The sequence below is a fragment of the Halictus rubicundus genome, chromosome 3 (assembly GCF_050948215.1).
Source record: "Halictus rubicundus isolate RS-2024b chromosome 3, iyHalRubi1_principal, whole genome shotgun sequence".
Lineage (NCBI taxonomy): Eukaryota > Metazoa > Arthropoda > Insecta > Hymenoptera > Halictidae > Halictus > Halictus rubicundus.
Window position 1 is genome coordinate 15,885,744 of NC_135151.1, and position 23,218 is coordinate 15,908,961.

Consider the following 23,218-nt stretch of genomic DNA (forward strand, 5'->3'; position numbering starts at 1 on the left):
CTCTCTCTCTCTCTCTCTCTCTCTCTCTCTCGCTCTCTTTCTTTCTGTCTCCCTTTTCACTGTTCCTACCGTTTCAGGTTTTACAATTTTCTCAGCTACGAATTTCTCTAATTTAACCTGCTTCCCGCTTGGCTCTTCAAAATTCATTTTTTCAAAAATTACGCATCCTTTGCCGTCCAACCTGTACAGCTGCAACCTCCCCCTTACTTTTAGATTTCTAGTGTACTGGCATCGCAATTATTTTCAAACCTCCCATCAAGTGTATCCATTCGGCTCTAATTTGAACCATCAAAAAATATAAAAACTCATCTAGAGAACGTAGATATATTATTTTACATTCGAGTAGGAATGACTCTTGACGTGAAACATGGCGTTATTACTTTCGCCGCGAAACACACTGAAAATTCCGGCAAGAGTTGGTTTTTACGTTCAAACTGGCAACCAAACCGTTACCGACGGATACGATCGCACTGTTTACCCGACGGTTACCGACGAGCATAATCAGAATTTATTTTTGTGTTAGGAGAATATGATATCGAAAGAGGTGGCACGAAAATTCAGTAGTACAACTCAACGACAAGCCAGACAGCCGGAAATGTTTTTCAAAATCAAGCAGTACTACTCAACGACAAGCCAGACGGTCGGAATTTTTCGAAATCAAGTTGTACAACTCAATATCAAGTCAGGCAGTCGAACTTTTGTTGGAATTTTCGCTATTCCCAATCGGTTGCACAACTCGGAGATAAGAAAGGGAAAATAATTTTTTTACTACATAATAATTGTTGTAGAAAAGTTTGTTGCAAAGATAACGATATTATATACAGACATAATGAAAATAAAATTGAAAATGACGTAGCGGCCGTCTTCGGACGTCTGGGGCCCCTCGGAAGCCGCTGGTATTCTTAACGGACCTCCAGACGCTTTCAGGAGCCTCGAGAGACCTTCTGAAATCACGGATATCCCTGACGAGCCTCCAGGGACCCTCGGGAGCTTTTGAAGCCATTCAGGGGTCTCCAGCGACTCTGAGAAGTCACTGGATAAGGGACCTTCAGCGGCCCCAAGAGTCTCTAAAGTCCCTCGAGATCCTCCGAACTCCAGGCACTTTGTGGAGTCACTAGAGACTTCCAAAGAACCTGCAAAGACACCACGAGAATCCACCAAAAGAGGATCGAGGAAGAAACTCGAAGATGTTGTACTCGAGGTCTCCGGAAGTCCAAAGGTCTCACAAAAACCTCCTACGCATCCAAAGGCCCGAAGGTAATTGGGGCTCTCCCGTCCCGAGGAGCCTTTAATATGGCTTAATGAGGATGAAGTGCTTCGTAATATCAGATTTCCTTGTAGGAACTTCCTATGATTGAAATAATTACAAATCTTTCACACATTTTTGTTTAACCTAAAAATTATTTCTATTTCCTTTCTTCGATGCACCGACTTAGTGATTTGGGTATAGGCAGAGAGGATATCCTCTCTGGTATAGGATCTGATCCAGGTTAAAAGTTGGTGTGGGGGCAGCTATACTGGTGGCTCCGAAATTCCAGGCCGCAGCACTCTCATATCCTCTCTGTAATCTGTGACAAGAAGCAAAGCGCTCCTGCGACTTCGACTTCGATTCGACCACTTATTTAGTTTGTCGAGTGGCGTTCAGTGGCGTTCGCAACTGTTCGCAACGAAGCAGACAGGAGAGAGGTTAGTTGGAATTGAAACCGGCGACGGAAAAAAGGTGATCGGAGTATTGCTCGCTAAAACGTTTTACGTCGTACATGAAACTACTTGCCGCGTTCAAGTATACCAGATCAATTTGTTTAATGGATCTGGTCAAGCTAATTTAACATAGGCCTCGTATAGCAGAACCAAAGTTTCCGTCGCTTTTCTATTCCGACCGTATTGTCGTTTACCACGAGTAAAACATCGCTCGAAATCTATCGTAGCATAATATTCTGATAGCTTTTTATTATGCTTCCGTCGATCGTAGTCGCACTTTTTGTCATTGGAATAGCCTCTGCCGAGGACTGCAAAGGATGCGTCTCTTTGGACTCGTATTCCTTCGACAAGGTATCCTTGTTTTTGTTTCTTTCGACATTGGTACAGATGTGCCGTTCCCTTTTCGATTCACACAATATGTACAATGAACTAGTTTCGTATTTGCTTTATCTCTCGATGGATAAGTCATTTGTTGCCATAGTTACAAGATGCCCAACTAATTTTCATATAGATACATGTATACGCACGTATTTACGTGGGTATGCGCGTGTATGAGAAATATTTCGAGCCGAATAGTAATAAATTAACACGAACTCATTGGAAAACCGTTTATTAGCGCGTTAAATTTTGTTGAAGGAAACAGAAAATAAAATGCAGCGTTTCTGTCGTAATCGCAGGTAATTCCGAAGTTCAAAGCGGCAATTGTCAAGTTCGACGTGGCATTTCCGTACGGAGAAAAACACGAGCAATACGGTCAAATAGCCGCAGCCACGAAAGATGCCAATGATCTCTTGGTAGCCGAAGTCAGAGTCAAGGATTATGGGAATAAAGACAATTCGGAACTTGCCGCTCGATACAAGATCAAACCGGAAGCATTTCCGGCGGTTTTGCTCTTTCTCCAAGGAAAAACAGAACCCATTTCTTTCGTCACAGATAAAGAAACTCCATTCACCGCGGATAATATCAAGCGATTCGTTAAAACCAAGTCGGCAGTGTACCTTGGTTTGCCAGGTTGTGTCGAACAGTTAGATAGACTCGCGGAAGAATTTAAATCTGGTGGAGAAAAAGAGAGGAAGGTAACGTATCTCCATGATTCGCGACCACGTTACGTTCTACGAAAACGATAAATAATATCTTTATGTTTTGTAGGAGATATTAAATAAAGCGAAAGTCTTCGAAGAAACATTGCCCGACCCGCAACGCACAGCAGCCAAAGTTTATGTTAAAACTATGGAAAGAATATTGGAGAGAGGAGATGTGTTCGTTCAAACGGAACAAACGAGAATAGAGGGAATCTTGAAGGGTAAACTCTCGAATGAAAAGAAACGTACAATGGAGGAGAGACGCAATATCTTGCATTCGTTTTTGCGCAGGGACGAATTGTGAAAAATTACGTCCTAACAAAATAGTACGAGTACGATACGATACGATACGATACGATACGATACGATACGATACGATACAATACAAATTTACATGTACGCGTTATTAAAAAAATGGCATCATGAAATCTGTACGTGCCGTAGAGGATGTTAACTATTGTACTGCATTTTAGAGTTCATCCACACCTCGCTCGAAACATTCCATTATTTATTTTAGTTCGTAATTTATATCAGTGTGAAAAATTTGAAAACAATGCGATATATGATCAATAAAATATTTCGAAATAGTTTCGAATTCCTAAACACGCAAACAGAGCGCAACTATAAATGATCAAACTATGATATCATTTTGTACAAGTTTCTTACCAAAATAGGAACACGCAAAGGAAAATAAACAAGATTGTATAATTCAATAAAAATTCTTATACTTGCTCGCTCGTGCAATCGTTTTCCTTGTTTTTGTTCAACTTCGTGGTTTCTTTCAAGTTATTCTATGCTTTGCTTTTCTTTTTTAATAGTATAAATGCTAAAACATTCTCCGCTAAATGATCACAGATAATGTACAACATTCGTATAAATATTGTCTTATTCGTAAATTCGAAGTTTATTCCACCTGTTTAGTAAAATTATTGCTAAAAAGTTTCCTACGTTACGTTCGATGCTCAAATATTTAAGCATATGCATGCATGTTAATTTACGTCGGAATGTGCATTTTTAATTAACCGCCCACCATTTCACCAAACCGCAACAATCCTTTACATCTCCTCTGTAACTTTCACCTGTAATTCTTCAAGCTCCTTCGATACTTTTTCTATTTCTTGTTCATCACTTGGTTTTTCGATTTCGCTATTTGGAATTTTAAGATTCTCGCTTCCTGTCTGCTTTTTCCCTTGTTCTTCATTGTCAGTACTTTCGCTGTAACTCACATCGCTGGAAGGTTCGCTGTCACTCTCCACGTGTTTTTCATCGGGGTCGGTTTTTCCAGCATATATTTCACATTCGGAACCTACTATTTTCTTTGCCTTCTCGAACGCTTCTTTCCACACGGACGCATCTGTTACAAAGAAAAACATCGGTCACGTTTGTTGCTATCATTATTGTTTGTTAACGTGTAAATCTATAAGAATGGCATACTTTCCGCGTTTGCAAATCGTATCGCGAGCAGCTCTGGTTTTAGCTGTTCGTCTGCATAGTCCGCGAGCACGCTCCACACCCAGGCTCTGTCACTGCCACAATTCGGTTTCAATTCCATCCAAGGAGTTACAAAATGATTGGCGCAGATTTTGTATGTTTTATCTCTTCGCATTACTACTCGTACGGTATTTTTGATTTTGTGTCTTAACAATTTTACTTCCCCTGTTCCACGCTCCTTCCATTCCGCAGGATTATTGGACGAATCGTAGCGGTACAATTTTGCCCTCCTACGAGTAAAATACTTTAGACATGTACGATAACTGTGTCGAGAAAAGATATTAATCGCCAGCTTTGGATAGTTTGACTTTACATTTTTATCATTTCAACTTCATCCTCTTCGTTATTAGACACTTCTATTAAAGGTAAGGAAATTATTGGTTCAAAATGTATGTCATTGTCGTTACCGTCTTCTTCGTTGTCCTGAGTGTCACAATTAACGCCTTTCGTGTCTACGTGGTCCCCGTTCAACTGAAAAATAATATCAAATCAACGGCTGATGCGCCGGTTTCAACGTAACTCCATCGACAAGAAATACTTGAAATTCTCGTTACAAGTTAGCAGAATACTTATCGGAATGATTAAAGTATGCGTTGGAACATGTCACTGTTTTCTCTGATGCTTAACAAAGGTGAAATACATGTTATAATTGACAAAGTCATCCAATTTCAAACTATCGTGCTTTGTTTTCATAAGAACGCGGCGATATAACCTACAGCATCGCTTTAAACTTTCTATTGTAAACGTTAATAATTGTTTCCCTTTAACGTCTGAGATACGGTTAATGTTTGGATACGGAGAAAAATGTATTTACCACGTTTTCTGGCATCTTTTATAAGTTTCACAAAATAAATTCTCCGTTCGATTAACAGATACCGCCAACTCCGGTCTATTTGATACCGAATCGAGATATCGTACGATGTACGATTCTGGTCTCCAGTGTCTGAACCGCGTTCATGATACATCCAACATGCGAATGTACGAATGTGTATGCGAGTACGGTCGCTCGTAAAAGTGTTTGGACGCTTCTATTTCCAATATTTACAATTAACTATACGAACTATAGGTATATGCTAGCCCTATTAAAAACGATTTTCGAAATAAATAACAGTTTTTATCGAAATAATAAAGCGAGATAATATGTAAGTCAGTACGTGTATGTATATCAAAATAATAAATGATAACGTACGCATCATCTACTTATGTAGTATATTGTATATAAATTCATTCTTACAAACTAAATGATTGTTAATATTTTCCACTTTTTCATTATTGTAAAGTGTCCGAAAAATGTTGTACTTCCTTGATAGAAGCAATTCCTGAGGTCATTCGAGGTAACTATTTCGTTTGCAAAATTAATTGTTCTCCGCGGCTTTGTTGAGAAGTTAACGGAAAACAGGGACCAATCAGAGCATAGATCGCGCTGAGCGTGCCATTGCCATTGGCCAAGCCGGAATCCGTCCTCAATAGCCGCGCTTTCTATATATATATATATATAGATACTGGTATGTAGATAAAAGAACGTTATGGAAAGAACTTCCGTCGACCACGGTGCACGATGTAAGAAAGAACTTCTTTCACAACGTGATGTTTCCTTTGCGACACGAATCCGTCTAGCGGCTGGTCAAAAAACTAAGACATAATTGTTACAGATATAGATAAATATGTATATATGTAGAGAGAGGATAGATATATATATACATATTAGGTCTAAGAAGACCTATGCATATGTAAGTACAATGTATTAGATGCGTAGTTACTCATCTAATCTCGTAAACTCTAGCAACGAAAACGAAGACAATTTCTTACGTTTGCGAGTTGACCGTGCTGTTTTCATATGTTAAACGTAAAGAAATGTTGGTCTTAAATTTCGAAAAAGTGAAAATTTTGCTGATTCGATGGACGAGTGGTCGAAAGACGATGGACACCTAAGTATGTGTTTTACATGGTTCGTGATCGTACAGAGCATGCTCGATGAATCGAGCGGTCGAACTATATCGAGCAGGAAAGAGGGAGTCGTTCGGGGTGGGGGTAAAAGGGAGTGGAGTGCGCGTTTGTCCGGGCGGCCATTGCGGGTACCTTGTCCGAAACCGCGAATGCAATTGATTGCTGTGCGTGATACCAGTGAAATCCAAGAAAATCAAAGGTCATCCCAGAAAGAAGGTGGTTTGTGTGAAGCCCGGGACGCGCACGAAACCCCGGCCCGATGGCTGAATCCGACAAATTGAATATCGACGACATTATAGCTCGACTCTTGGAAGGTAAAGTTCCTCTGCCCTGTTTGTCCTGTACGACGGGGCTGGGAGGGGGCGGGACGGGAGGGAGACGAGGGTATCATGGGACATGGGACGAAACTGTTTCAACCGTTCGCTTCACCCTTTTTTACGCTTCTCTTTTCCTCCATCTTCGTATTTCAGTCGAAGGCAAATCAATTGCTACCGACTGCTGTCGACTGCTACCGACTGCCCAGCGATCCACTCGCTATCCACTCGTTATCTTCTAGCGAGAATATTCTATTACACTCAATTTTTTCTCTCTTCCTTCCTTCTTCGTTCTTTCTTCTTCCTTGTTTCTTGTTACTTTACTCCGCTGTGTCTTTATTTTTCTTCGCCCGATTACGCAATTCTCTTCAAATACGACCAATTTCGAATGCTTTAACCGACTTTACATCCATTTGTTTACGCGAGACGATATCGTTGGGCGAGGCTCTTATTATTATTGCCACCGATGGACGTTCTTGCGATTTGCGTCGTAACATTGGATGCTCCTTCCGTCTCGTCGTATCACCAGCCGGAATATTTAAACGTATTCAGATTAATGGACAAAGTTTGTTTGTTCTGTTCTCTGTAGTACCGCTTCGCAAAAGAATGCCACCCGTTTCAAGCCATCGAACGGATGCATAGTCTCAGGCCTAGTTCAGACTCGGCGGAAACCGCGCGGTTTGAACGACGGATTGTTGTATCGTGCGGTTAGGTTTGAACGAATATGAAGAGATTAATGTTAATAAGCACCACGCGGTTCCCGACCGCACGGTTTGAACCGCCTGAAAATTGATAGGTGTCTAGTAGAGGCGGCGACCGTGCGGATATGTAGGAGAGAGGTCTAAGCGATTCATGTTAGCACACATCCTAAACGCGTGTATAAGAGCCATAGTAGACAGAACCGCGCGGACGCAGCGCAGATTTTGTTTCCTGCGGTTCAATGACTGCAGCTGCGCGAACAGGTGTGAAGGAATATGAAGACGCTAATGTAAATAAGCACCACGCGATTAGCAACTGTGCGGTTTCAGTCGTGTCTGAACTAGGTCTAATAGGAATAATTCTTTTTCCGTCTCTGCAAAGCATGGGAGTTTGAATATTAATTGTAATTGAAAATAAATTTGTCTTTTAGTGCGTGGAGCCAGACCTGGGAAGAATGTACAGTTGACGGAGGGAGAAATAAAGGGACTATGTCTGAAGTCACGTGAAATTTTTTTATCGCAACCAATTTTGCTGGAGCTGGAAGCTCCTCTTAAAATATGCGGTAAGCGATTGTACTTATTCTTTGCGAGGTCTATAGCGAATTCGACATTTCCAGTTTGAAATGTAATTTTTGTTGGTACGAATCGATATGTGGTATTCCTTACTTACAGGTGATATTCATGGACAGTACTATGACTTGCTGCGGCTGTTTGAATATGGCGGATTTCCACCGGAAAGCAATTATCTCTTTTTGGGAGACTACGTCGACAGAGGAAAACAGTCGTTAGAGACTATTTGTCTTCTGCTCGCCTACAAAATCAAATACCCCGAGAATTTCTTTCTACTCCGCGGTAATCACGAATGTGCTTCTATAAACAGGATATACGGGTTTTACGATGAATGTAAGTAATCTCTTAAACACTCGCATCATTTGTAAAAGAGGATCGCTGGATACTAAATCCGATATCTGCGTGCAACAGGTAAACGTCGATACAACATTAAATTGTGGAAAACGTTCACGGACTGTTTCAACTGTTTACCGGTCGCTGCAATAGTCGACGAAAAAATCTTTTGCTGTCACGGAGGTCTGAGCCCAGATCTTCAACACATGGAACAGATTAGACGTATCATGCGACCGACCGACGTACCCGATCAAGGTTTACTATGCGATCTATTGTGGTCAGATCCGGACAAAGACACGATGGGCTGGGGAGAGAACGATCGCGGAGTCTCGTTCACGTTTGGTGCTGAAGTTGTCGCCAAATTTTTACATAAGCACGACTTCGATTTGATATGTCGTGCTCATCAGGTACGCGTGCCAAAATATACGAACATCGGGATGATATAGATTGTAGATTGTAGATTGTAGATGTATTGGACAGATGTCGAGGCGAGAGTTTATGAAATGTGAGCGTAATCTGTAATTTCAGGTGGTAGAAGATGGCTATGAATTCTTTGCGAAGAGGCAGTTGGTTACCTTGTTCTCGGCACCAAACTACTGCGGTGAATTCGACAACGCCGGAGCTATGATGTCCGTGGACGAGACGCTGATGTGCAGCTTCCAAATTCTAAAGCCAGCCGACAAAAAGAAATTAACTTACGGTGGCCTGAACGCAGGTAGACCAGTGACGCCTCCGCGAGGTGGAAATAACAAGAGCAAGAAGAAGTGAAACCCTTAGATTTCTTTTTCACCCCAGCCCCCCGCCCCCTTCTTTGATCGCAATGCTTACAACTTTAAGACAACAATTCCTCCCTTGAAATTTACCATCTTTTCTGAATGGATCAATGGATTTTTGTACGAGGAAAGACGTTATTATTCTTATTTTTCTTAGCATCGCTCAATGATTGTCATCGTTATCGATCAGCATATTGCTTTCGAAGTTACAGTATATTGGAATAGCCGTTTCCACGATAACGCATTAACGAGAGAAAGGATTAAATACGGCAAACAGGACACAGCTCGTTAAGTAAAGTTAAGTCAAAAGGAAATACTGTGCATCGATAGGGGATAGTTCAGAGTAATGAACGACGAACGAAAATATCGGAAAGTTTTCTGTCTATGAACAAAGAGCTAACGCGCTTATAATCTCGATTACTCCCGATTAGATTAGCCAATGAAAAGTTGAACGGTTGTTGGATGCGATTCTTCGAGAAGAGTACGTCTCTGCGGTAAATAGCATTGATCGACAAACAATTTCGTATAAATATCGTCGATCCGAAATTTTGGAATAACTGTACGATCGACTAGCGTTGTTGCTAGGAACAATTCGTTAACAAGACAATTTGTTGATCTGACTCTACCATTTAACACGGTGGTTGTGTGTCAACGCGTGTAACACAAAATGTCGCGGTATACTCACGAGTTATCGATGCGATACGTGGTCATGATTTTATTATGTTTCTGAAAGGTGCACAAAATTTGTCGACGACACATAGCTATAATGACAACTACAACTACACTCTCCTCGAACAAAACCACTTTTGTGGTGTGTGCTTTTATAACTCAATTTTTATAAATTATAATGAAGAGTCTAGATATTGTATTGTATTGTACTGTATTGTACTGTATTGTATTGCATTGCATTGTACTGTACTGTACTGTACTGTACTGTACTGTACCATACTGTATTGTATTGTATGATCGTTCAGTGAAAACCAGACTTTTCCGCGTAACGTTGTTACGAACAAGCCGAAAGAACAGAGGTTGCGCTGTGGCCATTCTCTAGATTCGATTTGACTCTACTCGTCGAAGGCGAAGGCGGTCGTTCACTTTTCAGAAGGGAATTTTAACGACAACGTTAAACTAACGATAAGAGCATGCTGTAAATGTGTATAATTGGAGTAGAACAACGTTGTGTAGATCATGTACACGCGCGCAAGGAGACAGAAGCAAGGAGAAACATGAAAAGAAACCCCAATTTCTAAGGATTTCATCGTACAATTATTACTTATCCCGAGCCTCGCTCGAGAATAACTTGATTAATCTCATCGTTAACATTTACGCTGTATACTATTAATTTAGTTGGTTTCGTCGAGAAGCTGTTTCATCCGCACCACCTTTATAGATCGCAGACCCAGTCTCCAACGAAACTACTAGAATTCGCGTACAAAGGGAATCGGATCATTTTACGCCTACTATAAAAGTCGGCGCCAACACCAATAACGTCATCGGCGCCAATGTCACCGGTATTTACGATTGCCTCTCCCGTAAACCCTGTACCCTGTACCCTGTACCCAGTACCCAGTAATTGTACATTAATTTCTATTTTATAAATAAAATTCACGAAAGACACTCGTCCATTTTACTTTCATTTCTTTCTTTCGACGCGAGTTCACTATTTTAGCGTTGTTCCATCGACATTGTGCGAATTTTCTACGTATACAAAGCAAATCCAACGCATCCATCGCATTATACGGAGGACCGTTTTGTGAAAAAACAACATTTCTGTTAAGATGCGCAACGAGATTTTGTTTCGCGCTCCTCTCGTTCCGTTAACAATTGATTCGTTTCAATTTCTAATTTCCGATGCACCGAAGATTCTTCCACTTTTACACCGATAATAAGAACTGGATAGGTACATACGACGCTGTGGAATTCCGATTTCGTTTCTTTATCGAAATAATAAAAATAGGAATGTCAACATAACTGCTGCTACTACTACTACTGCTGCTGCTACTACTACTATTGTTGTTATTATTATTACTAGCAGATATTAACAATATCGGATAATGTAAAGACAATGTAAAAACCATGTAAACATTTTGAAAAATACAATAACATCGAGCCATCAAAAAATCACTTTCCCAGCGTTGTTTCACTATTTTATTCGAGAGCATAATTGCTCTTCCACTCATCCGTTGCTCACTGTCGAGAGCTAAACGGGGAAAGGAATTCTAATATTAATCAATATAACTACGTTCGATATTTATGTAATTTATTTGAATTTGTCAAACAGTATTCTGTAACATTTACCTGTCGTATACGCGAGTAGTATTATTTTTACGATTACTACTATATATGTATTACCACCGATGTCATTGTTTAATCAGCATTGTACCGATGTAAAGGTTTCAGTACGCTATTGATATTTCTTTTTTAATGTTTGCGTCGAAAATAAAAATGTTCTTCGGTGCCCAAACATGTTTGAGAGGTACCTAAGACAATGAAAGAAAAGATCAGGAAAGATTTTGATGGAATGAAAAATTCTGCAAACAGATTAAGATTAAACAAAGCGCGAAGTGTGCACTTGTTTCCGTAATTATTTTTTCCATTTTCTGTTCTTGATCACCAGGATTGTGCGTTGGAGGTTTAATCGCGCATCTGTGGCAGTGTGTGCCCATAATTCTGCCTCCGAATATTGATAAAAATCTATGAAGATACAAATGATTAATCGTACTGATCGAAACGCGGACGAATCGTGTTCGTTAGCTAGTACTCCTTGACAAGAAGGAAGACAGTGTCGTTGCAAGAATACGAAAGAATGGGACTACTCTTAAAAAAAAAGCAAAGCGCTGCTACGCGACGAAACATTTGGGGAAACAGTAATTAACCCCTTGCCCTACAATATCGAGTCAGACTCGTGATGAAGATTCTGAACAGGCTCTAATAAATATGTTATTAATTTCCTTTAAACCGGAATAAAATTCCATTTTGTTGTGGTTGGTACCTTGGAGGAAACATAGGCATATAATAAATATAAACCATCTTTTTTTCCTATGTAATTCTGAACGATCAAGAGTTTCTAATCGTTATGATCACAAAATAAATAGCAGTGCAAGGGGTTAATTGGAGGGATGGCGATCACGATCCTGGCGAGATACCTATATCTCCTATATGTAGATACCGATCTACACCTATACCGCTACCGATAGGTAGGCGAAACACACGAACGATTCCCGTTCCTGAAAATGACTAACTACACAGCAACGATCAACGACCAACAGGCGACAAGCAACGAGCAAGAGCGAAAAGTAAAAAGCGAGAAGAAAGAAGCAAGGAGTATCGAGTATCGCGCACGCAACGCCAAAGCCAAAGCCAAAGCGTTTGTTCCCGTTCGAGAAGACTCCGCCTTTTGGCACGGGACACGGAGGAAGAGGATGCGGTTGGTATCCCGTCGAGTTGAGCGTGGGTGTCCGTGTAGGAGGATCTTCGAGAAACCCCTCCTCCCTCGTGGAAACTTTCCCTTCCTTTCGATCCTCCTCTGTTCGTTTCCCTCTTCGTTCCTCTTCTCGTTTTCTCTTCTGGTTTCTCGATCAGTTCATCTCGTCGAGAGAGAGAGAGAGAAAGAAAGAGAGAGAGAGAGAGAGAGAGAGAGAGAGAAAGGACACCGACGCGACGGAAACCGAGAGGAGGAGATTCTCGCGGATAGAGAGAGGGAGGCTGTAGCGGGGAGGAGGGCAAGAGATACGGCATCGGAGAATGATGTCCCGATGATAAGCCACGAGGTGTAGTCGACTCGGGGGAGTTCTTTCCGATTCATCCGATGCCGCGCGTTCGAGCCGAGACTTTAAGCCCTTGTCAGCATCTGGACCCCGAGGTGAGGACAAGTTCTGTTGACGAGAACCGCGAGAGTCGCGAGAATCCGGCGACGATGTCGAGCATCTTCTGATATTCGTCCAGGATCTCGAATCTCGCTCTCAAATTTCGCGCTGATTGCCTGGAACCGCTTAATGTCCCCCCCGCGAATGATAACTGTTGTTCGCACCGACTTCTTCGCGCGAATTTCCTCCTCTTCTCTCTGGACTTTTTTTTCTTTTCGTTTCCCTCCTCTTACCGTTTCGTCTCGTCCGGTTTCATCGTTTCATCGTTTCATCGTTTTATCGTTTTATCGTTGAGCCTCTACCACCACGGACTCTTCATCGTCCCTCAACAAGAAAAACCAGAGAGCCCGAAGGTGTCGAGTGATTGTGATCGAAGCGTGCGATTGTTTGTGACGTTGCGACGAAACTAAGCTAGTTCTACGGTGACCGATTCGCGTTACGTTTCGGAAGTGAATTCGGAGGTTGAGAAAACCGATGCGTTCTTTCGAAAAGAGGACCGCGAAACAGAAGAATCCCACGACACACGGTTCGGCTGTCGATAATCGTAGCTCCGATTCGCTCGGCAAGGAGACGAGGAAGAAACGGCGAGGGAACGTTCGACCGTCGCGTCGATGCGATTGAAAATCGTCGGCGATGCAGCAACAACACGAATCACGAGTCGACGTGACCGTCGATTGTTGTTACCAGCAATGGAGCCCGCACCATCAAAGCCAGCACGTCCAGCAGATCGCGAACTTACCGTCCCCTATGCAGCAAATGGAAGGTACCTTTTCTCCTAAATTTTCTTCGACTGTCGCGACGCGAATCGCGTTACGCGCTGTACGCTATCCGAAACAATTGGAGGGGTCTATTATGTAACAGTAGCGATAACGGGGTACAACTAATTGCTTTGAACAGAGTAGGTGCGTACGCGTGCGACGTTTAGATACGGTTTACATGCGTTCAGATTCTCGTCGGAATGTCCAGAAAGGGAAACGGATTTTACTGTGATTTCAGCGTGTTTGCAGACCGCGGGAAGGGTGAAACGGTCCCGCAGCCCGAACTCGAACTTGAACGCGAACCCAAACTCGAACTCGTCGAAAAGCGCGCCAACGCCGCGCGCTTCCGCGTCGTCGGTGTCAACAACGTCGATACCGTCCTCGATACCTTCCTCGAGTTCCGTGGACACTCGCAACGACAACAACAACAACAATCGGCAACACGGCGATCATCATCCGAGCGATAACGCCGGGAACGCGACGGACGAGCTCTCCCCGAAGAGACCGCTTCATCCCGCGTTGGTCGGCGCCGGAGCCGCGCTCGAGGCGAAGCCGCTCTGGGAAGAGTTTCATCAGCTGGGCACGGAAATGATCGTGACCAAAGCCGGAAGAAGAATGTTCCCAACGTTTCAGGTAACCGAGAGAGATCGTTCAGCGAATGAAATACAAGCACCGGCTATGTAACCGTTCAAAATCGATCGTTCAATTCGATTCGTTTCGATCGGTTCGCAGTGCCGATTCTTCGGATTGGACCCCAACACGGATTATCTGCTGGTGATGGATTTCGTGCCCTGCGACGACAAACGGTATCGATACGCGTTCCACAGCAGCGCTTGGGTAGTTGCCGGTCGTGCCGATCCGGTCTCACCCCCGAGGATTCACGTGCATCCCGACAGTCCTGCCAGCGGTACCCACTGGATGAAGCAACCGGTCTCCTTCGACAAGCTGAAACTCACCAACAATCAGCTGGACGACAACGGTCACGTAAGTCACGTAATTTTCGATAACTGTTGATACTAGTGTTGTTAAAACGAGCTCCGAGTCCTGAGCTTTGAAGGCTCGAGTCGCGACTTCAGCCGTAAACGCTGGAGCTTTCCAGGTTTCAACCTTGAGCTCTGTGAGAACTCGAGTCCCCAACGCTTGAGCTTTAGACTCGAAGACTCGAGTCTTCTGTATTGCCAGGATCTGTTTGAATATTCCGATGTAATATGTGTACACAGCCTAGATGCGACATATACATAGAATTGTTGTCTATTTCTTCCTCCTATTGGAACGCCAAGAGCGCCGAGAGCTGAGCGTTGAAGCTTCGAGCCTTGAAGCTTTGAAAGCTCAAGCTTTATATCATTGTAGCCTCAGAAACTTAGTCTTTAAGGCTGAGCTTTGGAACTTCGAAGAGCTTCATACAACGTTAGTTGATACAGCCGACAATCGTCTACATCGGTTTGAGTATTCCGATGTAATATGTGTACACAGCCTAGATGCGACATATACATAGAATTGTTGTCTATTTCTTTTTCCTATTGGAACACCAAGAGTGTTAAAGCTTCGAGTCTTGAAGCTTTGCAAGCTCAAGCTTTATATCATTATAGCCTCAGAAACTTGGTCTTTAAGACTGAGCTTTGGAGCTTTGAAGAGCTTCGACTCTATAGTTAATACAGTCGACAATCGTCTACATCGGTTTGAGTATTCCGATGTAATATGTGTACACAGCCTAGATGCGACATATACATAGGATTGTTGTCTATTTCTTTTTCCTATGGGAACGCCAAGAGCGCCGAGAGCTGAGCGTTGAAGCTCCGAGTCTTGAAGCTTTGCAAGCTCAAGCTTTATATTATTCTAGCCTCAGCAACTTAGTCTTTAAGACCGAGCTTTGGAGCTTCGAAGAGCTTCAACGCTAGTTGATACAGCCGACAATCGTCTACATCGGGCGGGTAGTAGACGATACTTTACGACTATACGGTAACGTTCGCAGCTTCGATTATCGCTTCTTTGGAATAGCTCAATTATTTTCAACAAGCGTTGCGAAACGTATCGGGCTACGAGGTATCGAGCTACGAGTTACGAGCTACGAGTTACGAGTGACGTGCTAGCAAAGTTCTTTCTCGCGGAAATAGATCTCGGGGAAAAAGTCAAGCTCCACCGGCCGCGGTCCGTACGATTCATTTCGAACGCAGCGAGATGAGAACACGGGGAACCACCTACGCGATAAAGTAGAGCGCGGAGGGTGACACGCACGCTGTTGCGCGTCGCGTTCCACGTGTTTGTCGTTTACGGACGAGTTCGCCTTAATTGACCTGAGATACGAGCCTATCTCCTCTGAGAAATTTAAGACGTTCATCCCCTAGGCCCTAGAAGAACATCTTTTATTCCTTCGTTTCGCGAGCTTTCCAGGCTCTCGTCGCGGTTAATTTTAAGGGATGCTTCGATCGGTTTGCCAGAGTTTCCGGTATTCCGTATTCGTTGCTGAACCGTTCACCTTTGAATCATCAGACATCGATCCGCGATCGCCGTGTCTTCTAGATTCTAGGAGCATTCGATGCCTATTCGTATTGCAGTAGCTTGTGTAGCGAGCGATCATTGGCCCGCTTCGCGTATACTTGTTCAATCTTATCTTGTCCGTGCTTTTATTAATCCCGATCTGCTGTCGCCACGGAGAACGCCCGATAGAATCTACACGGAGCGTAACGCGTCTAACGTAAACACGCGTAGTATCAAGCATAAACGAACCTCTGGAAGCCTGGGAAAGATGACGGAAGGCGAGAACGATGCGTTTATGTTTTCTCAAAAGAATCACCAGCACGAAAGAATTCGAGACTCTTCGTCCCGATAGCTCCCGACATGTTCGGTAGGATCCTAACGACGCCGCAAACGATATAACCAAGTTCGAGGTACTTGGGAACAGCGTTTTGTTCAGTGACGCGACAACGCAAAAATCTCGAATCGTCGAGCTCGTTTCAGCTTGCAATTTGTTACGGTTTATTTCGTACGTCGAACTTGGCGAATCTTTTGATTCGGTTTCTCCTCATTGTGTCCTAATGCACCCGCGGTTGCTCCAAAAATAATCGTCCCTACGTGCTCGTGCCAAATTCGGCGCGTCAGCCACCATTGCGAATCGAAGGATTCGGCGTACGGGCTTACCAACGTGCCACCAAGATCGGCCGAGATCGGTCAATTTCTTTCGATAGGGGACGGGACGGATTCGATACGATTCGGACGAATCGAACAGGCCAGTCGAGCATCGGAAGGAGGATGGTGCAGGCCCGGCCCTCTTTCGAACGTCCTTTCAACCGTTATCTGTTATCCGTTCACAGTTCTCAGTTTTCGTCGTGCTTCGATCAATCGGGTTTTTGATACCTCGAAGCAATGCCACCGCGACTCGATTTCTTCGAACTGATTTTTATTTGGCTCTCTCTGCTTATCGTCCGTCTCTTTCAAAATCGAAACAACCACGATCTCGCGCGCGTTCGTATCGTCCAGTATCGCGAGCAGGATCCCACCATTTTCGCCGATGAGCTCTTTTGATAGCGATAGTTCCAGCCTGAACGATACTCGCGTTCGATGGTGCTGATCGACGCTCTTAGAGGTTTGCGAACGTTCCATTTTACACGCGAGTAAGGCCCGCTACACACATCCGTTGTTTTAACCGGTTAAGCGCGTTTGACGTGTATACACGTCGGACCGAATCTCTATTGCGGCGCGGTTGACGTTAACGAATTGTTAATTTCTTCTCGAATAAAAATGTAATTCTTTCTCATTTTGCTTTACTTTCTTCGTAAAATTTATGATAGCGGCATTTGGCCTGCGTTCGACGTCTATACTCGTCATTGTTCGACTTTAATTCCACGCCCGTGAGGAATCTTTAAAATTAAACTCCACATTTAACTGGTTAACGCGCGGTACCGGAACTGCGGTTTGGAGTACTGTGGATTCAATTAGACGCTGCGCATTTGTTTGAATCGAACTTGCGGCGTCGCACGTCGCTCTTGCGTGCAATGTTTCCCGCAGTTCCCCAAAAGAACGCACGGTCGCCGCAATCGCATATGCAATCGTCATTACATTATCGCACGTCAGTCGATGTGCACGTCCGTTATTCTGCCGCACGTTAAAACAACGGATGTGTGTAGCGGGCCTAAAGATTGCGACTTGCGACGCACGCAAAAATTTGGAAAACGGGAAGACCCGTTCGCTGTACAAGTTTAGATCTCGTTGTTGACGATTAATCTCTGCCTCCCGAGCGGAAAGAATTTTGACCGGTGCGGTGCGGCGGGGAGATCGAGCTTGTTTCGCGTGCCGTCGAGTAGTTTGTTCGTTTAATTGCGCCTAGAGAGAGAGGCTACCGACCGGCTTTGAGAAAAAAGGTCTCGATCGCTCTCGACGTTTCCAGCTTCTTAATTAGATGCTCGCAACCGTTGCCGAGGGAACGCCGAGAAACCTGGCAAATTTCGCGTTCCACGTAGGCGAGAGAACTCTACGCTATTCTCCGAACGCGCTGCGAGTTATGTTCCGCCTATGAGCCGCTCGTTTGTAAGGAAAAAGTGCAGGAAAATCTTGCGTCGAAGAATGTGGTTGCCAACTCCGACCACCCACACCCACATTTACGCTCGCACTAGAGCAACAGCACTCGCACGCGCTCTCACCCTCGCACCCACGCTCACGGACGACGCTCTCAGCCAACACACGCGCGCGACTCTATGACTATACGTTCCGAGTCCGGGTCTTCTTTTTCCTGCCTATGCCCCCCTCCCCCGTGTACTGCTATTCGGCACTGTTCTGTTCTGTTCGGTTCGGTTCTGTTCTTTCCGTGTAACCAAAAAGACACATGCCTCGGCCGGCATATGCTCGTAAGTGCGTGCAAGAGGAAGGACGAGGGTGTCGGGTTGCCAGAGAGGTTCGGGGTTAGTTTTTACACTAATTAGTCACCGAGTCTCTCCTGGCTGTCAAACATTGCGACCGCCCCCCGCGGTGGTTCTTCCTCCGATACAAGGAAGGAAGGTCCTCGCGTGTATCGTTTTTTCTTTTATTCTGCTTTCAGACTGGCCCTTCTAACTGTTCCTTTTTTCTCTCTTCTTTTCCTTTCAGTTCCCCTTGGCGTCTGCCGTTTTTCGTTTTGTTTACGCGCGAACCATGTGATCGATTCGCGAACGCGACGTATCTAACTGGTTCTACTTTCGCGTTCCAGATCATCCTGAATTCCATGCATCGGTATCAACCTCGCTGCCACGTGGTCGTGGCACCGTCGCCGCCCGGGTCGGGTCCGGATCCCCGGACGGAGAACTTCAAGACGTTCGCCTTCCCGGAAACGAGATTCACAGCGGTGACCGCTTATCAAAATCATCTGATCACGCAGCTCAAGATCGCCAGCAATCCGTTCGCGAAAGGGTTTCGCGACTGCGAGTCGGACGAGTGCGACTCGGTGGCATTGTCCAGCGCACAGAATCCAGCGAAACGACCGGCCGCCGGAACCACCAGCGGCTTGTCCTCCAGTTTCGTCAACCCTATACCAGCCGTGCAAATACCAAACATATCCGGTCAGGAGCATCATCAATTCTACGGTCCCACCGCAGCAGGAGCATGGAGCTATTCGACGCACCATGGCCAACCAACCGCGCACGTCAACTCCGTTCATTATCCCGCGCATCCGCATCCTCATCCTCATCCACATCCGCATCCTCATCCGCTCCCACATTCGCATCCACATGCGCATCCGCATCCACATTCGCAACCTCATCCTCATGCCCATCCCCATACCCATCTTCACCCTCATGCCCACTCTCATCCTCATGCCCATCCGCATTCCCATACTTCCGGAGCATCTCTGTACGGGCCACGATAACCGTTAACCCTTTCCTTAAAACCACCCTGCCCGTACTCTAACGAGTTTGACTCGTGATGAAGATTTTGGCCGAAACGTGAACGTCACGAGTAGAAGTCGTGGACCGAAAACCGGGCCGAACGTAAACATCACGAGTACGACTCGCGGAATGATTTACAAACGACTGTGTCACAGGTATTTACATTTCGGCTAGTATTGCAACTGTTTTCGAGCACCACTCTGGTCTGTTTACAGCGCGTTGACCCCTACCGCTTGGGCCCGGACTTCGTCGAGCTAAATGGCACGGGGAGGGGTCAACCGCGGTAACGGAAAGAGAAGCTAACAGCAAGAAAAGCTGCCGAAGTATTTCGCGGAATTATACCTGCCAACAAAAGAATGTCGACGGTTCGATTTGACCGTGTAATATAGAATCGATCAAATGATATTTGTATCTATCGTAGAACGTTATCGCAAATCGCGAGCCGAACTGAAATCAACCGAGAGGATCATAGTTCGTGAAAAAAAAAAAAAATAGGACAGACGTGTCGCGGGATAATTTGTCTGATAATCTCGAGCGTGTGTCACGCTCAGCGACGCGTGTATTATTTATTCGAAGTAAATGCTTATTTTTGATAAATTGTCGTACTTGAAAGCGTGTCCAGGTATCGACACCGTTTATCGAAGATAGTTTTAGAAACGGTAATTAACGAGGGGTCTCGCGGAGACGAGAGAGAGAGAGAGAGAGAGAGAGAGAGAGAGACTCTCTGGTGTACGCGATCATTTAATCGCGCGATACAAATCGCAGCGAGTACGTGTCGTAGGTCCGTGGCTCGACGGCCGAAAAAGAAAGTGCCTTTTGTAGGAGCAAAGTGCATCTATTTATACAGGGTGTCTGAAATGCCAAACGAGCCTAAAACGCTCTCGAGCCAAGTCGGGAAAGTAAACGCACCGTGACAACCCATAAGAGAGCTTGGGCTACTAAGTGCCTTAATAAATTATTCTCCGAGTATCGTGTGCCATTGCGTCTCGAAATTTTTTTTCCCAACCAAAACTTACTTCTAAGCACTTGCCCCCCCCCCCTCCTCCTCCTCCCTGCCTCTCTCACTCTTTCCCTCTTTCCGATTCTCTTACTATTACGTTGACATCGCGAAGCGAACCCGGAGCGTGTTCCAAGGTGCACAACCTCATTGCGTGGCCTATTGTATCTGCTCGAATTGCTCGAATAGTCCCGAGGGAAGTATATACATGCATACATGCATACATACATACGAGTAGTCGCGCGTTCGTCTTTCGCGCGACAGCAACGACTTCGAGGAGCAGTCGTTAAACGATCGAATCGGTAAACGACACTCGGTGCAGCATTTGTATCGTTAAACGCGACGAGGTAATGTCAACGAAGCGACACGGAACCGAAAGATCTGACTGAACGCGACGCCGGCGGGACAGGACGGGACGGGACGGGACGAGACGAGACGAGACGAGAGTAGACGCGTCTCCGTCGGTGGCTGCGCGTAGCAGAACGGATAAACCGACGTGACCCGTGATTGATGGCCACGCGAAGAACCCGTTGTGTAAACATATTATGAACGTACCCTTAATGACTCTCGGTGAAGATTTTCCCGCAGACGTTACGCTCGCGAAGTGCAACCGTTGTCGCGAGCAACATAAATAACAAAAGAAACGTGTCGGTTCACCCGGTTGCGTCGTTTGAGATCAGTTTCGCGAAAATTCCATTTCGTATTTGCGCACGTGCGATATAGCGATTTCAGATTAGTAAACTAGGACGAATCGGACGTGTAAACGTTTCTTCTAAAGGACACGTCGGGATGATTCCGTTGAGAGGTATAATAGTTGGGATAATCGGAGAGACGTTCGCGGGACAGGTCGAACGAATGAATTTGTCGAGCGAGGTGCGCGCCGGGAATCGAGGACAGAAACAATGTTCGAGGAAAAAAGAGCATTACGCTACGGAGGAACCGCAATCGGTACAGAACAGAGGGACCACGCGCGTCGGTGAGGCGTGACGGCGCCGCGTCGCGCTGGCAATAAAAACGGTCGACGGCCCTCGTCTTCGCTCGTACTTTCGCCTTTCATCTTTCATCTTTCTCGTAGGTGCCAGCGAAACAACTTGCAACTCGCCCCTGCGAAACTTGACCTTTCGACGGGGTTAGGTGTTTCGGAGTCAGCGCCGCCGGTGGTACTTCTGTTCGCAAGAATCGGCCTGTCTCAAAGAGCCTGCCGATGCTTTTGACGCGTTCAGGAACGCGTTTTCTCGATAACCGACGACAAAAGTACTCTGACAAGCGACACGCGACGGCCGAGTCGACGCGTCGCGAACGAAGAATCTCGAGCACAGCCGTCATACGTAGTTTTCGAATCTTCGGCTGCTTCGGAATTCCACGTAAACTCGGAAGACGAGCCTCCTCGAGAGGCTGGTGTCGTGTAGTGTTGTGCGACCGCCGCACCACAGGACCTCCAAAGATGCATCTGGAATGTTTCACTGACCTGTCGCGTAGCTCGTTTCTCCATCGGTCCAACGCCTTTCCCGCCGAATCTCGAGACAATGCGATTCACCGTACACCTATAAGCAAGATTCAAATGACTTTCAGGCACATTAAACCGCAAATTCGACAGGTTATGAACAACGTCTTTCCCGTCGAATCTAGAGACGATGCACCGTACACCTATAACCAGGCTTCAAATGACTTTCAGCCAAATTAAACCGCAAATTCGATAGATTTTCAACAAGAAATGTCTTCTCCGAACAACGTCTTTCCCGTCGAATCTCGAGACGATGCACCGTACACCTACAAGCGAGATACAAGTGACTTTCAGGCAAATTAAACCGCAAATTCGATAGGTTTTCAACAAGAAATGTCTTCTCCGAACAACATCTTTCCCGTCGAATCCCGAGACGATGCACAGTACACCTATAAGCAGGCTTCAAATGACTTTCAAGCAAATTAAACCGCAAATTCGATAGGTTTTCAACAGGAAATGTCTTCTCCGAACTGTCTAGGATCAAGGGCATTTCGAAGCCCTTTTGTCTCCTCGAGCAAAGCGAGTCAAAACGCAGGCTTCGTTTCGCGAATCGTAGGTGCGAATCGACGCGAAACTCGACAACGAAACTCGACAGCGACAGCGCGAAGACGGATAGCATTTCGTAGTAGAGGAGGCATTAATAAATCTCTCTAAGTTTCCGCCGGCAGTCGGACGGTTATGGATCAGAGACCGACAAATGGATCGTTTGCTAAACAGAAGAAAAAACTGTCGCGATAAATGAACGAAAAAGAGAGGAAAGCGCGTGCGAGTGGGAACGCGCGAGCATGCAGAAATTCAAAATTCAAACGCGAACGTAAACGCAAACGCAAACGCGCGCGTGTATCCGTAAACTGAAACATCTCGGGGGTGAGGTATTGCGTTATCCTACGAGCCGTGAATCTGTCATCGTTAGCTACCAAAGGAAATACCGCGGGTATACGGTGTGACGAGTACCGGGGCTTTTATAGTTTTCACGCATCCTCGCGCCACCGAGCGGTTTTTGAACCTCTCGCCGACGACACCGTCCTTCGTTCTTCGTCGACTGGAATTTCAAACGATACTCGATCGAATACGAAACAGGAAATTAACAACTAGTTCGGCAAACGCGTCTGTAAATGTAAAGCTATCGAGCGTCCTCTCCATTCTGCAATTTCGAATTCGCGATCGACGAATAACGTCTAAACTGTGCGCAACGACCTGTAGGAGAAACAGACGAACCGACGTTATCTTTTATGCAAAAGTGATGATCTGAGTGTTCCTTCCAGCTACCCTCCATATCAAGACAAAGGACTGAAACTCGTCAGAAAATTGAACCGATTTTTCTCGATTAGC

The 23,218-nt window shown here is 45.1% G+C and overlaps 4 protein-coding genes across 7 annotated transcripts; 3 read left to right on the forward strand and 1 right to left on the reverse strand.

Annotated features, from left to right (window-relative positions):
* The first annotated feature begins 1,512 nt into the window (after window positions 1-1,512).
* On the forward strand, window positions 1,513-3,521 carry Wbl (endoplasmic reticulum protein 29-like protein wbl). The gene is made up of 3 exons (XM_076785667.1): window positions 1,513-2,052; window positions 2,379-2,777; window positions 2,851-3,521. Exons 1-3 carry the CDS (start codon window positions 1,954-1,956, stop codon window positions 3,085-3,087), a joined length of 735 nt encoding a protein of 244 aa, XP_076641782.1. The 5' UTR covers window positions 1,513-1,953; the 3' UTR covers window positions 3,088-3,521.
* On the reverse strand, window positions 3,470-5,345 carry LOC143352799 (ran-specific GTPase-activating protein). Its single transcript, XM_076785666.1, has 4 exons — window positions 5,089-5,345; window positions 4,588-4,745; window positions 4,218-4,504; window positions 3,470-4,137 (listed from the first exon to the last, which is right to left on the reverse strand). Exons 1-4 carry the CDS (start codon window positions 5,101-5,103, stop codon window positions 3,839-3,841), a joined length of 759 nt encoding a protein of 252 aa, XP_076641781.1. The 5' UTR covers window positions 5,104-5,345; the 3' UTR covers window positions 3,470-3,838.
* A 972-nt stretch (window positions 5,346-6,317) lies between these two features.
* Window positions 6,318-10,526, forward strand: LOC143352797 (serine/threonine-protein phosphatase PP1-gamma catalytic subunit A). The gene is made up of 5 exons (XM_076785663.1): window positions 6,318-6,535; window positions 7,665-7,796; window positions 7,906-8,136; window positions 8,215-8,543; window positions 8,665-10,526. The coding sequence occupies exons 1-5, from the start codon at window positions 6,481-6,483 to the stop codon at window positions 8,902-8,904; spliced, it is 987 nt and encodes a 328-aa protein (XP_076641778.1). The 5' UTR covers window positions 6,318-6,480; the 3' UTR covers window positions 8,905-10,526.
* Window positions 10,527-12,633: 2,107 nt separating this feature from the next.
* On the forward strand, window positions 12,634-20,419 carry LOC143352801 (uncharacterized). 4 transcript variants are annotated; one of them, XM_076785670.1, is made up of 5 exons: window positions 12,654-12,771; window positions 13,268-13,538; window positions 13,772-14,166; window positions 14,266-14,517; window positions 18,713-20,419. In XM_076785670.1, the coding sequence occupies exons 2-5, from the start codon at window positions 13,409-13,411 to the stop codon at window positions 19,364-19,366; spliced, it is 1,431 nt and encodes a 476-aa protein (XP_076641785.1). In that variant the 5' UTR covers window positions 12,654-12,771; window positions 13,268-13,408; the 3' UTR covers window positions 19,367-20,419. The 4 variants fall into 4 exon arrangements, with proteins under 4 accessions (XP_076641786.1, XP_076641785.1, XP_076641783.1 ...); XM_076785669.1 differs by having other exon boundaries at window positions 12,703-12,771; window positions 13,071-13,538; XM_076785671.1 differs by lacking the exon at window positions 13,268-13,538 and having other exon boundaries at window positions 12,634-12,771; window positions 13,783-14,166.
* The last annotated feature ends 2,799 nt before the right edge of the window (window positions 20,420-23,218 follow it).

What these genes read in the sequence shown, in the direction of transcription:
- Wbl (XM_076785667.1), top strand. Translation starts at nt 1,954, where the DNA reads ATGCTTCCGTCGATCGTAGTCGCACTTTTTGTCATTGGAATAGCCTCT. An exon ending in ACTCGTATTCCTTCGACAAG is followed by an intron (nt 2,053 to 2,378) that starts GTATCCTTGTTT and finishes TCGTAATCGCAG; the next exon opens with GTAATTCCGAAGTTCAAAGC. An exon ending in GTGGAGAAAAAGAGAGGAAG is followed by an intron (nt 2,778 to 2,850) that starts GTAACGTATCTC and finishes TATGTTTTGTAG; the next exon opens with GAGATATTAAATAAAGCGAA.
- LOC143352801 (XM_076785670.1), top strand. Translation starts at nt 13,409, where the DNA reads ATGCAGCAACAACACGAATCACGAGTCGACGTGACCGTCGATTGTTGT. An exon ending in GAATGTTCCCAACGTTTCAG is followed by an intron (nt 14,167 to 14,265) that starts GTAACCGAGAGA and finishes ATCGGTTCGCAG; the next exon opens with TGCCGATTCTTCGGATTGGA. An exon ending in AGCTGGACGACAACGGTCAC is followed by an intron (nt 14,518 to 18,712) that starts GTAAGTCACGTA and finishes TTCGCGTTCCAG; the next exon opens with ATCATCCTGAATTCCATGCA.
- LOC143352797 (XM_076785663.1), top strand. Translation starts at nt 6,481, where the DNA reads ATGGCTGAATCCGACAAATTGAATATCGACGACATTATAGCTCGACTC. An exon ending in ATACGGGTTTTACGATGAAT is followed by an intron (nt 8,137 to 8,214) that starts GTAAGTAATCTC and finishes TGCGTGCAACAG; the next exon opens with GTAAACGTCGATACAACATT. An exon ending in TGATATGTCGTGCTCATCAG is followed by an intron (nt 8,544 to 8,664) that starts GTACGCGTGCCA and finishes CTGTAATTTCAG; the next exon opens with GTGGTAGAAGATGGCTATGA.
- LOC143352799 (XM_076785666.1), bottom strand. An exon ending in GAAGTTGAAATGATAAAAAT is followed by an intron (nt 4,505 to 4,587) that starts GTAAAGTCAAAC and finishes TTTTACTCGTAG; the next exon opens with GAGGGCAAAATTGTACCGCT. An exon ending in ACGATTTGCAAACGCGGAAA is followed by an intron (nt 4,138 to 4,217) that starts GTATGCCATTCT and finishes TCTTTGTAACAG; the next exon opens with ATGCGTCCGTGTGGAAAGAA.